This window comes from Puma concolor, chromosome B1 (genome assembly GCF_028749965.1).
Source record: "Puma concolor isolate L17-30 chromosome B1, mPumCon1.1.hap2, whole genome shotgun sequence".
In the NCBI taxonomy this organism is placed as follows: Eukaryota; Metazoa; Chordata; class Mammalia; order Carnivora; family Felidae; genus Puma; species Puma concolor.
In genome coordinates, this window is record NC_141670.1 from 82,149,218 (window position 1) to 82,163,047 (window position 13,830).

A 13,830-nucleotide genomic window follows, 5' to 3' on the forward strand; every position below is an offset into this window, starting at 1 on the left:
GTTGTGCTAGGAGATTATAATGAAATCAAACAAAGCCAGCTTGTGCAGGGCTTCAAACCCCTTGTTAAGGAGACAGAATGTCTAAACAACTCCGCAGTTAATAAGCACTAAAAAAAAAAAAATTGAGGAGGAGAACGGCATAATCTGACCTTTGTTTTAGGCAGATAATTCTAACAGCACTACAAAAGGAAGACTCGAATGACAAAAAGGCAGAGATATGTGGTATATTCAGAATGTCCTAAAGGGAAGCCATTGTCTTCTCCCTCAGACCTGCCCCTTAACTATGTATTCCTCAGCTCAGTAAAGGGCACACCAACCTCCAAGTGATCCAAGCTACAACACCTGGGCTCAACTTTGCCCCCTTCTATCTCTCTCCTTCTGTCTCTTCCTCCCTTTCTTTGGACAGTCGATCCATCAGAGTTGTGCTTATTTTATCTGCCGAGTATTTCATGAATCTATCCTGTCTTTCCACTCTTAACGTCCCGGTGCAGGTCCTTAGCATCCTTGCCAGGTGTCTTTGCAATGGTTTCCTGTCTGAATAGGACATTTTTGTGTGGGAAAGACTGTACAAATTTATTCCACAGCTCAGAATAAAGTTCATGATCAGACTTGCAGACACAAAGATGAGAGGTGGAGCCAGGGGACAGGATGATAACATCATGGTAGCAACAGCAACAACAAAACAGCGGCAGAGCGCCAAAGACAGGATGTTGGGAGATTCCAATTTTAGTGGAGAAGCAGGAGGAAGCAACAGAGGAGACTTAGAAGAAACCATCAGAGAAGTCATCGACAAGCGCAACATTGTTAGAGAAATCCAAGGTTAGAGAGAATTTTTTATACGACATTGGATGAAAGGATGAGTAGTATGAAGTCGGATTTTAGTCTTTTCCAATTTGATGGCCATTGACGGTCTTTGAGGATGTAGTTTCAGAGACAGGTTGGGAATGGAAACCAAATTCTTACAGGTTAAAGAATGAATTGATGGTGAGGATCCAGTCACGAGGAGAAAAGTCTGCTCTTGGAGTGAGTTTGGTAGTGGAAAAAAAAAAAAAATCATGCATGCCTACTCCTTGCCAAAAGATGCCCAATCTTCCCTTTTCTCTCAAAGAAATCTACTCTTTTCCCTTTCCTAACTTCACTTGTCTTCAAAGAGAGAAGCGTAAGCTACTGACATTACAATCCCTAGCCACACTCCAAACCAATTTTCCATACCACTTTTGATGTAACTCATCCTTTGAAGTGCATGAAGTCTGTGTTCACACCATGCCTCCTGTTGCTGTGTCTGCCTGGACCAGTTTCTGTTAGCCACAGACATCCGCAGGAAACGGACTGCATGAATAAAATTTAGTAGCAGTTCTTCTAACTACGAGAGTCTAGAGAAATGCAAAAAAAGATGACCAAGAGATGGAAAGTCACCCTCCAAATCCCCTCTACTGTTGCCAGAACTATAAAATAAGGATTTCTGTGTGGAAAGATGAAGGCTTAGAAAGGAATATGATAGGTCTCTAAAAAAAAACAAAAACAAAAACAAAACAAAACAAACAAAAAAAAACACAACAACAAACCTTGATGGATGTGGCCAGAGAGCACAGACTTAGTCACCAAATTCCAGAATATTAGGCCCAGGGGGTAAATCTTGAAGCCTACAGAGGTTGTTCATGTTGGAGCCCTAACTAACTGTCCCTTTCTAACGTTGTGCAAACCCGACCTTTGTAAGAGCAATGGATCTCAAACCCTTCTAGGCTGCACACCGCTTCAGCTAGGGAAGAAGAGCTACAGCTCAATTCTTCTGCCCCAGCTTGCTGTCATCCTACCAACAGGAAAAAAAAAAAAAGTCACCTTCATCAGACATAATGGAAAGAAAGGTACCGGATTCTATGAGATCGAAATGAAATAATCTGTTATTTATTAAATATCATGACAAAATTGTTAATTCATGCCAGAAACACAAATATAAACGTTATCATATTGAAAGCATTTGTTCTGAGGGAGACCATCTGGCAGAGCCTCGCAGACCACACTTTGAGAAGCAGAGGGTGTCACCATGCCGGGCTCTGCCATTAAAGCAGCAAACCCAGAGGAAGTGAAAATTGAAGGGTTTTGAGGGGAATGCTTTGCAGTAATGACATCTGCTAGATACTTGTCATGTGTTTCTTGAGAGGTGGGCCTGCTTTTACAAATGTTGTTACATGAAAACCTACATTTTCAAAAAAAAGGGGTGGTTATTATTTCAGGGTCTCTCCCTTTAAAAATGGATTCTTTCCTTGGGCACCTAATTCCAGAAGAGTATTTACATACAAATGTATACAGCATTTACTGCTGAACAGAAAGTCTAGACAGAAGCTGAAGGACAACGTAGGACAGCCGAAGAGTCAGGAGACACGATCAGTTAGAGATGAACCAAAAATTTTAAATACTGTACAACATTATGCGATTATAAAGTAAATGCAAGTTTCTTTTGTAACACATAGTTTTTAAAAACCTCACACTGTCACACTCTTCGCAGAAGGGCAGGAGTACCTATGACATGGAAAGCATATACCCTCTCTGGAGATGCACGGAGCACTGGTCACACACAAAGTAGAGGAAACCTTGCATTCCAGAAAAGAAGAAATGTTGATGGCAACTGGAAGAAACACCCGATCTCCTTCAGGGTCCAAGTGAACCGGTCTCACCTGGCTGCCCTACATTTTCAAAGGATTCCTGAACTTAATTCTGAGTGCATCTTCTGCCCTCAGAGATGCTACTGTTGGTTGAACATCAATCCTTTTTCCCTTTTCCAAAATTCTCTCCTCTGTGTCCACAGAGCACCTGTGTGGCTCACTCAGTTGAACATCTGACTCGATTTCAGCTCAGGTCATGATCTCACGGTTTGTGATTTTGAGTCCCTCATCAGACTCTGTATCTCTCTCTCTCTCTCTCGAAATAAATAAACACCAAATTAAAAAAAAAAAAATCTCTTTCCTCCAGGTCCTACATCAGCTCCGATGGCTGAACCTAGAGAATCCACAGAACAAATTCCTCCATCTAGAATGGGGAGGGTCAGCAGAGTTTGACCTTGATAGAGTTTCAGCACTTGAAAGTTCATTCCCATCTTGATCCTACCCAAGACCATCAGGCATCCACTTACCAAAGTTCAATCACTATGTAGGAAGTCATCTGAAAAGAGCCACATTACACATCAAAATGGTATTAATATGATATACTGCATTCCTACTTAGGCATGTCTCAAAGTCTAATGAAAAGAATAGCATCTATCGACCAGCTCAGTATTTGTCAGGGGTGTTGGGCCTGTAGCTACTCAAGCCCTAATTACTGTTGAGTTTGGAGAGTGAGTAACTCAAATTATATACGCTGCATATGTTTACGGTCTCTTCCTATCAAACATTTAATGTGTATATTTAGAAGTGGAAGAAATAGTCCTCATGCAATCCAAATCTCCTAGGAGAATTTGGACCCTCAATGATTACTCCTATAGTCCTCATACTTGTAAAAGTTTAATAAGTTTTAGTACTGTTTAAAGGGTAATACATGCACATGGTAAAAATAAAAACTGATGCAATGATTAGGTTTCAAGAAGAATAATTTAATTTTTTAAAGTTTTTTGTAAGTTTATTTATTTTGAGAGACAGAGAGAGCAGAGGAGGGGCAGAGAGAGAGGGGGAGAGAGAGAAAATCCCAGGCAAGCTCTGTGCTGTCAGTGTGGAGCCCGATTCGAACCGTGAGATCATGACCTGAGCCAGAACCAAGAGTCAGACGCTTAACCAATGGATCCACCCAGGTGCCCCAAAGAATAATTTAATTTTGTTGCCATCTTTGGCCTTTGTCTGCTCAGAGATGCTGTTGTAAGTGGAGCCTTTCCCATATCTCTCCCCTTTGCCTCATATCAACTCCGGTGGGTGGACTGAGACAATCTGTGGAAGCAATCCCTCAGGATAGAGTAGTTGCTTCTGGGGAGGTTGGCAAAACTTCACACGCCAGATCTTAAGCCAGGAGTCCTGACCTGCTATAAGCTTGGTCACATCCCATCTTCTCTGTCCAAATCTATAGTCTACTCATGACAGCTCAGTTAGTGACTAATTAGATTACAGAAATGAATGAACTATTTGTCTATGCTTCTTATGAGCTATTAGCCATTAAAAAAGAATGTTTGGGTAGGTAAACGAAAGATGAGTAAGAGAGAGGGAATGAGAGTCATAGAGAAGTGGCTGGACCTCAGAGCATGTAATTCCATTTCTTCATTATGTAAAAGAAGAACCTGCAGCCTGGACCAGGAGGGGAAGTTGAGAGGAGAGGGAGAATGAAAGAAAGAGTGAAAGAAAATACTTGCTTAATAAGAATAATAATGTTTCTATAACTAATTCATCCAAGGCAGTCTGTGGTTCAGTCTCAGCCACAGATCACAGAAAAAACATTCCCACAGAAAAAATATAACAAACAGCAATTCAAGTGTTAGCCTCTCCCTAAAACACCAAACAGGGGAATATAGTCTTGATGTACATCCACAGATCTTAAAAACTCTTCTGAGGACATTTTCCTTACCTTACTGATGATGAATCCCTTCAAGTATTACTCTTCTCCCTCTCTTTAGAACCCCTTAAAATTCCTCCCAATACTCAGGCCACCTAGTTCCTTTTCTCCACTCCCTGGCACTTTCGTATAGATCACTATAACTTTTCTGGCTTTTTTCCTCACCGCCCCACATCTTAGAACTAAAGAAAGACTGGAGCCCTCAGATTGACCCTTAAGCCTATCAGTCTTAAGGAGGACAAATTTTAAAAATAAACTGACACATACAGATATTATACTAAAACTCCAGAACATCAAGGTGAAAAAAGTCCTAAAAGGTAAAATAGGATTCAGATAAATTACCTACAATGGAGTGAAATTCAGATCAACCATGGAAGTTTCAAGAAAACAATGGAACAAGAGCTTAGACATGTTCAGGAAAAATAAATTCAAACTTAGAGTTGTATAACAACTCTAACACTCAAGAGAGAGATGAAAATATATTCTCAGACACACAAGCCCTCAGAAAAATGTATTATCCACAGACACTTTCTGGCGGAGAAAAGAGAGAGAGCAAAAGGAACCTACCAGAGGATGTACTCCAGCAAAAAGAAAAATGAAAGGTAATCAGGTGGCAAAGAAGAATATATTCATGTTTGTTTGTTTTTTTCAAAGTAAACTCTGCACCGACCATGGGGCTTGAACTCACAACCCCGAGATCAAGAGTTGCTTGCTCTACCAGCTGAGCCAGTCAAATGCCCCAAATGTACATGTGTTTTATTTTTGTAATTAAAAGGGTGTGTATGTGTGTGTGTGTGTGTGTGTGTGTGTGTGTGTGTGTGTGTGTGGTGGTTGCCACAGAGGGAGGAGGAAGGTGGACAAAACGTGTGAAGGGGTGAGGAGGCACAGGCTTCCAGTTATGGAATGAATAAATCACAGGGATGAAAGGGAATATAGTCAAGGATGTTGCAATAGGGTTGAATGGTGACAGATGGTAGCTATACTTGTGATGATTATTGCATAACATCCAGATTTGTCAAATCACTATGCTGCACACCTGAGACTAACATTGTGTGTCAACCATACTTCAATGAAAAAGAAAGTAATTTTTGGAAAGGTTGGGGAGAAAGGAAGGTAGAAAACGCAATTCAACTTCTTTTTTAAAAAATTTTATTATGGAAGCATAATTGATATGCAATGTTATATCAGTGTCAGGTGTAAACAACATCGTGACTCAGCAATTCTATACGTTACTCAGTGCTCACTACGGTAAGTGTAATCACCGTCTGTCACCACATAATGTTATTACAGTATTACTGACTATATTCCCTATGCTATACTTTGCACCTCCGTGACTTATTTTCTATCGGGAAGTTCGTACCTCTGAATCCTCTTCACCTATTTCGCCCCTCCTCTCACCCCCCCTTCCTTCTGACAACCACCAGTTTGTTCCCTGTATTTATGGGTCTGCTTCTGGTTTTTTGTTTTCATTCCATTTTACCATTGCCCGATGTCTTACAGTTTACATAGTGCTTTCAGATAAATTGTCAGTAATTAGAATCCCAGGACCTAGAAAATATGTTTTAAGAGGGACAATGTTGGGACAAATAATAATTTTCAATGAAAGTTGGAAATGCACTCTCCAAGTGTAGTAATGCCCTTCTTGCCATGGAAGCTGGATGCTTTGCCCCAAGCATCATGATGACAATGACAGTGGGTCTGAGGAGGGGCGATAAACATCAGATTTAGCGGGCTGATTGTTTTTCTTCCTCTGTCTACCAAGTTGGACTGCATTATGAATTGGTAGAGAAGGAAATGAATGGAGGTAAGAACTACAAAATCTCAGACCAGCTGACACATCGCAAAAGGACTCATCAAATGTCCAGTTTGGGGGGGTCTATGGACTAGAGACCTCTTGCTGCCGGTGGGTGTGGGGGGAGGGAACAGGCAGGACCCACTCCGCAGAAGAGGCCTGCTAATGGAAAGCCTTAGGCTCCACAAAGGCTTCTGTTGAGAGGTTCATGGTACTATTGCCTATGTCACATGCCATGAATTTAAGGCTTGGAATCTCTCACTTGAACTTTTTTTGTGCCGTCCCGGTGTGTGCCAAAAAAAAAAGAAAAAAAAAAAAAGAAAAGAAAAAAAAAAAGAAGCTGCCAAAAAGCAAACATTTTCCTGTCTCTAAAAATAAAATGCTGGCAACAGTTCAGGCCTCTGTGCCAAGACCTGGCCCTTCCCAGGATAAACAATAGGTGGCCAAGCTGATCCCAGGCAAGCACTGAGCCCAGGAGCAGGCCTGGGTCCAGCCTGGAATGCCTAGGTCAGGGCATGTGTAGCTGTAAAACTAGAAGCCAAAGGTGGCCCTCCCTCCTCCCCAGCTGAAGAAGGGCAGCTGCTACCCCACAGCCAGGGGCCAGGTGTGGCTGAGAGGGGACAGCCTCGGGTTTCACCAGAAACCTTGACCCAGGGGAGGCCACAGAGTTCACACTGTCCCCTGCCCCCAGATCCCCAGGGTGCACAGTGACAGATTTGAGGGCTATGAGAGCCTGTCCAGAGAAAGCTCCCCAGGAAAGAAAGTTTCATAAGTACCCATCTGCGTTCATCACCCAGGCTTGTGCCCATCACCTGTCAAATGCCCAGCTGAGAGCTCTCACCTGCTAGAAACAGGCCCAACAAAAACACCACAGTGTATGAATGCTATAATAACCACCATTGCTCCCACTCAAATTGCCTCACAGCTCGTCAAATGCTTCTATAGCATTTGTTCCAGCCCCTGTGCCTTGTCATTAGGGTTCAAATCTTCCCTAGACCACAAGCTTGGCTTTTTGCTGGTTTGGGGAGTTTAAAAGGCTAAGAGGGGGTTAGGGGAGGAGAAGGACTAAATATAGCAAATATTTGCAGGCATAATCACTCCATAAACATGCTTCAGTGGAACAGAGTGTAGGACCGACCCAGATGACGGATGTCACTCACCCGAGTGTCACATCATAAATAAAACTGAATGAGCCCATTCTCCTACAGGACCAGAGTGACGCCTGTTCACACTATAAATATTTATGAAGTCATGGTCCTTAAAAGACTTTATTTTTCCAGGTAAGTAGACTTTAATGAAAAAGTTGAGCAGAGCTTTTCCTGCAATTATGGAATAGTCACTGTAGCTTTTCAACGGGTATTCCATGGAAAGGGAAAGAAGAAAAGGAAAAATAAGGCCCCATTCCAAGAGGCTGCTGCACGAAGATCTCATTTATGCCAGTCAAGATTCATTCTCATTCAAAAAGGGACAGCCTCCTCTGAGGTGGGCAGAAACCAGAAGAACACTATCAGTCCTGTTCTACCCAGGCCTGTGCAATGAAGGAGGCACAAACAGATCCTTGTCACCCAAGTTCAGGCCCCTCCCACCACCTCTGCTGGGAGAGACATTCTCCTTTGCGTTCTCAGCTCTCTCAGCCTGTCTCTTAGTAACAGAAAAAATGTACACCTCACCCCATTCCTATGCTCATGTGCAAAGAATTCTCAGAATGTGAGCATGTGTGCCTGGGTGTCTCTGGAGTGTTTATGTAGAGACCCCCACTCCTGCCCTTACTTACTCTCAATTGCATTAGCAATAGCCCCCCCAGAAATGGCGCCAGAATCGGACTAGCTTTTCCTGCGCTCTTCACCACGCACCACTGCAAAGAGCAAACACCCTTTGGGCTCCCAGCACCTCTGCCACACTCTCCTCTTCCAAGGCACTGGGGCAGTCCTGTCACCTGGAGCTCATAAGCCATTGTCTCCAGTAAAATACAAGCCAATTTTTCATGTCTCTTTGCAGCATACGTGTTACTCATCACTTCAGTGCACCAAAACCCTTGCCCAAGTCCAGCAAGCCTGTTTCTTTCCCAGGGATGGCCTTCTGCCCAGGCTCCTTTCCCCTGCAAACATCAAGGTGGCCCCTGCTATGTCAGGCTGAACTGGCCCCGTAGGGAAAAGTTGAAGATCATTTGGCTCTAGCCTCCAGGAAGTCTTGCTCCACAAGGAACAAGAGTCTCTGGTTTTATGAAAATGAGTCACAGGCTGCCTTGACCGTGCCTATCTGGGGAGGCCAGGGCTGCCATGTATGGTCCGTGCTCTGTGCCACCCACCTCTCCATGTAAGTCGGAGTTCTTTGCCAGGACAGCCTGAGTCATAAAACTCAGCACATTCCTTAGGCATTGGATAGTCTTTCCTTGTTATTACTTTGCTTTTGTTTTATGTAGCACCTGGTTTCATTTTAAAAACCCAAATAAAATCTCATGGTCAGGGGTTGGGGGTGGTGGTGGAGATAGCAAGGGAAGAAAAAGAGAAAGAAGGGAGTGAAGCGTAGGCTAGGGGAAGGAAGAAAGGGCTGTAACACCTCCCTCCCCAGGCAAGATCCAGAGTGGGACAGAGAAGGGACTGCGGAGTGAAGGGCAAGAGAGAGGATGTACTACAACTGAATTGAGTTTGATCAAAGTCCTTTGTGCAGTATATGAGAAGGCACTTGATGTCTCTGTCTCTTCCTCAAATTAGGCCACAGTACTGAAAGCCGAGTGACCTTCTCTACACTTTCAGAGTCTCCTCAATAAACTGACAGGCTTATTTGTGATGAATTCTAAGGAACTTTGCAGTTATAACACTATGTATGAATCTGTTTCCTTTTTTCTTGGACCATAAACCCCAATCCATGTGTAAGGGAGTATGTTCCCACAAGCCAGTATTTGTTTTTTGTCTGTGGGGGATAGAGAAATGGGAGACAACAGAAAAAAAGGTGTAGACCCAACCGCACAAATGCTGCTGTTCGAACTGAATTTCTGTGGCCAGGTTATTTTGTAACCTCATCTGTAAAGCCGTTAACATTGAGTTTTAGAATTAAAACAGAACTCTAATAAGCAATGCCTTGCATCTGGTAAACAAATACTGAATGAATGAAGGAAGGAAGGAATGATGCCAATTGACATGGAGAGTTGTATTTTCTTGGAGTAGTCAAGCATATTAATTACAACATAGGCCAGAACATTGGGTACCTGACTCAGAACTTAAATAGAGGCCTTTACCTCCCTCTGCCTGAGATTCTCTAAACGAGGTTGGCAAAAGCAAAAATCCTGGAGGTTCCTGAGTGGCTCCAAGGCTACATTTTCAATGCACGGTTTGGCGAGCTTAATGGAAACCATACGAAGGGATCCCGGGAACCAGACCAGATGGCTTCCCGGGAATGTATTTAGCCTAACCCGGGTTAAAGAACAAAAATAACCACTAGGAGTTGAGGCGGGCGGGGGGGGGGGGGGGGGGTGGTAGGGGTGGTGGTGCGACTTTTAATGAATTACCTTTTCTATTCAACAGCAATCATGTGAAGGACAGTCTCGGTAAATGGAAGTAAATGGAGGAGGGGGCAGAGGGCGGGGCGGGAGGTGGGCAGCAAGGGGTAGGAAGTAGCTACTTTCGTAACCACACTGTTCCGCTTGCCCTCAAAGAACACGAGCCGTTGGGACGCTTTGCGGCCCTGGACCGCGTCTGGCTCCTTCCCGCGCGCAGGGACTTCGCGCCGCCGCCACGGCAGCCGCGCCTGAGCCCCGCCTCCAGCGCGCGGCGCCGGGGAGAGCGGGAGGCGGACGGGACGTGCGGAGCTGAGGGAGGGAGGAGCGTGGGGGGAGGAGCGTGGGGGGAGGGGGACAGGGGGAGGGGGAGAGGAAGTCCGCGGCGGACAGAGGGGCGGGGCGTGGGCGGGGCCTGGAGGCCGCGAGGCTCCTCCCGGGAGCGCAGGGGCTGGAAAAGCCGCGGCATTCCCCGCCCCAAGCTCCCAGCCGGCGTCCCCGGAATCACCGCCGCGTGTCCCACGGCCCGGGCGCGTTTGCTTTCCCGCGGCGCCCGCTGCGGAGGAAAGCCTGGCCGTGGAAGGCTGCGGCTCTTCTGGGCTATTGCTCTGAATACAAAAAAGCCTTTCTCACGCCCCTGCGGCCCTCCCCGCCCGGGGCTCCAGATAGAGGGGACCGGCCCGTTGATGCTGGAGCCTGCAGCTGTGGGGGCCACAGCACCATTTATGTGGTTCTTGCAGAGAAGGGTGGCTCCAGGTATTTACTCTTAAAAAAATGATTTTATGTAATGATTATACCGATAACTTTTGTTCCCGCTTCTAATTTAAGAGGGAAAAAAAATCGAGGGATGGAGGGTGTTTGAAGCCCAGGGAAGTGTCTGAAAAAGCCAGTCGGTTAAGGTCTAGATCTTACCGGGCCCACTCTTACCTCAAAGTCTTTAAACGAAGCTGCAGGCCTCTAGCTCTGGGACTGGGTTTTCCGACTCAGCTCAGTGACGAGAACGGTCCCCCCAGGCTATAAACGGAGTACTGATCACTTTCCGAGTCTTCAGACGAGCCAACCTTGCTGGCCGAATTACACGGTTCCTGAAGCTGGAGAAAAATGGCCTGGTTGTTAGCCCTTGCCCTTCCACTGAGGTTACTTTCTGCACGGAACTGGGAGTGAAGTTGCCAAGACCTCATTGTTGAGCAGGAGTCGGGATCGTTCCTGCATTTTCTTCCATCTCCGTTAACCTATTACATGTATCGTGTCTCTGTTAGGAAGGCCAGTCCAAACGCAGGAGAGAGAAAACATGTAAGAACCCTGGCATCACAAGCCATCGCTGCTTCTCTCCCGCCCCTTACTTAATCATCCGTGAGTGGTAAGATTGTTTCCCCTGCCTCCCCTAGGGTTCCTTTAGTATGGACATTCCTGGGTGTGAGTTTCTCTACTTGACAATTTTACAACGTGAGTTCCTTGAAGATAGGGCCCAGGAAAAGCAGTATTAAGAAGATGGTTACCAAGGCATTCAACGCCAAGCAGATTCTTTAAAAACTGAGAATATTGTTAATGATGGTTGAAAATTTCATCCAGTCCTTACGTGTTGCTGAGGATTTCGTTCATTCCCTACTTTTTGCTGATGCAGGAATTTGTACATTTTACCCCTCATTGCTTGTTCTCCCCCAAAATACAGCACCTCTAAAAAATTTTAAGATTTTGCCTTGTCTAATAAATAAAAGGTCATGATGGTTTATTTGTTATTTTTGGTCAGAACTTCAAGCCCCAAGTTTCCCAAACAAGTACCCCATATTCTTTGTGGGAGCAGGGAGGTTCGGGACAGGGAGTACTTTTAGCCTGTTGTACCGCAAAATCAAGAGTAGGATGTAATGCCACTAATTTGTCAGGAATTGTTGACTTAAAAGAGGCCACTGTGAGTATAGTAAAATCACTTTAGGGGTGGGGGCCGGGGAAGTATCTCAAAGAGAAAGGCAACTGTTCCCAAGAGCAGCTGCAGCTACTGGCAGTGGAATCGCTTGGAACCAGTACAACTCCACGCAGCAAGAGGGACTGATTTATTTAGCAATGGTTAATGATTCTCCCAAGCAAACCCCAGGAGGCCCGGCTAGCAACAAATACACTTTCAGGAAATCATCTACCCTTCCTAGAAGGATGCAGCAACCCTACAGTGAAGGGAGGTCCCCAGCCACCCGCACAATACATCTTTTAGTCCACTGCCCAGCTTCAAATGCCCCCAAAGAACTCCCTCCACAGCCTACCACAGCCCTGCCCTGTCGTGCTTACAATGTTCCCTAGGAAAGGTATCAAAGCCTAAAGCAGAAAAATCAAGAAAAGTGCACAATTTTTGGAAGGCCATCATTGAATGGTACCGGGGAACCCAGGTGGGTTGTCTAGCCAGGCCCCATTAGCTAATTTTGTGAGATTAGCTAGTTGGTGCTCATAGACTAGCATGTTCCAAAATGATATGTACATGTAACTGGTGGTTCTTGTGATAATGTTAGGTGGTACCTGAATAACATTTCTTATTTTCATAGGGTTTTTGTCTAATACATACAACTAGGAATACCAAATCTGTGGTGTCACAAATATAATTACTTAGGGTGAGGCTGGGATTTTTTTTCAAGTCAATTTATTTTATTTTATTTTTTGACATTTATTTATTTTTGAGAGACAGAGAGAGACAGAGGTTGAGTGGGGGGGGGGGGTGCAGAGAGAGAGGGAGACACAGAATCCAAAACAGGCTCCAGACTCTGAGCTGTCATCACAGAGCCGGATGCAGGGCTCAAACCCACGAACCATGAGATCATGACCTGAGCTGAAGTCAGATGCTTAACCCCTTTTTCAAGTTAATTTTTTTTTTTTTTAAAGTTTATTTATTTTTGGGACAGAGAGAGACAGAGCATGAACGGGGGAGGGGCAGAGAGAGAGGGAGACACAGAATCGGAAACAGGCTCCAGGCTCTGAGCCATCAGCCCAGAGCCTGATGCGGGGCTCGAACTCACGGACCGCGAGATTGTGACCTGGCTGAAGTCGGACGCTTAACCGACTGCGCCACCCAGGCGCCCCTCAAGTTAATTTAAAGATAAATCTTAATAAACAAAAGTAATGGGATAGCAAAACTAATTAGTTGTAACTTTTATATTGAGGTGAAGTCAGTGGAGTACTTGTAGAAACTAGTTTTTATTCTTTTTTTCAACTCATTCTTTAGGAATCTCTGCCAGAACTTTTAAGACAAAAAAAGAATTCCATTTTAACATCCTGTTAAAAATTACTGGATTTTGAGGGGAATCTGGGTGGCTCAGTCAGTTACGTGTCCGACTCTTGACTTCAGCTCAGGCCATGATCTCACAGTTTGTGAGTTCAAGCCCCGTGCTGGGCTCTGCACTGATGGTGAGGAGTCTACTTGGGATTCTGTCTCTCTGCCCTCTCTCTCCTTCTCACTCTCTCTCAAAATAAAGAAATAAACTTTAAGAAAATTACTTGATTTTGAGAAAGTCTGATCGGCAAAGACAGAGGCCCTGCTCTGGAGAGCCACGTCAGGGGGAGCAGAGATAGTAGATATTGGGTGGTGGAACAAGCTTATGAGGAGAGTGGGCCAGGACTCTGGGCACCCAGGGTAGGTCTCCAGAAAGGAAGGACAATCTGAGAACCTACTGCCTTTTTTTTTTTTTTTTTGCAAGAGGCAGAATCCAGCAAATCACTGATATCACTGATGAAAATTTAGGCAGTACCAGAGAAATTTCCAATCCACCTAAGCCTCTTTGAGGCTTGTTTCCACAACAACCGGAAAGATCTATACAAAATGTCCAGGATGCTTTAAGAAAGAATGCTCAACTGGGGCACCTGGGTGGCTCAGTCAGTTAAGCGTCCAACTTGGGCTCGGTGCTGACAGCTCAGAGCCTGGAACCTGCTTCAGATTCTGGTGTCTCCCTCTCTTTCTCTGCCCCTCCCCCACTCATGCTCTGTCTCTCAAGAATGAATAAACGTTAAAAAAATTTTGAAAAAAGAAAGAAGG

General features: G+C 44.9%; 1 protein-coding gene across 1 annotated transcript; it reads left to right on the plus strand.

The window, feature by feature from the left end:
- The first annotated feature begins 623 nt into the window (after positions 1–623).
- Positions 624–11,509, plus strand: LOC147581724 (uncharacterized). The gene is made up of 5 exons (XM_086702955.1): positions 624–819; positions 9,978–10,122; positions 10,194–10,574; positions 11,078–11,111; positions 11,207–11,509. The coding sequence occupies exons 1-5, from the start codon at positions 624–626 to the stop codon at positions 11,303–11,305; spliced, it is 855 nt and encodes a 284-aa protein (XP_086559081.1). The 3' UTR covers positions 11,306–11,509.
- The last annotated feature ends 2,321 nt before the right edge of the window (positions 11,510–13,830 follow it).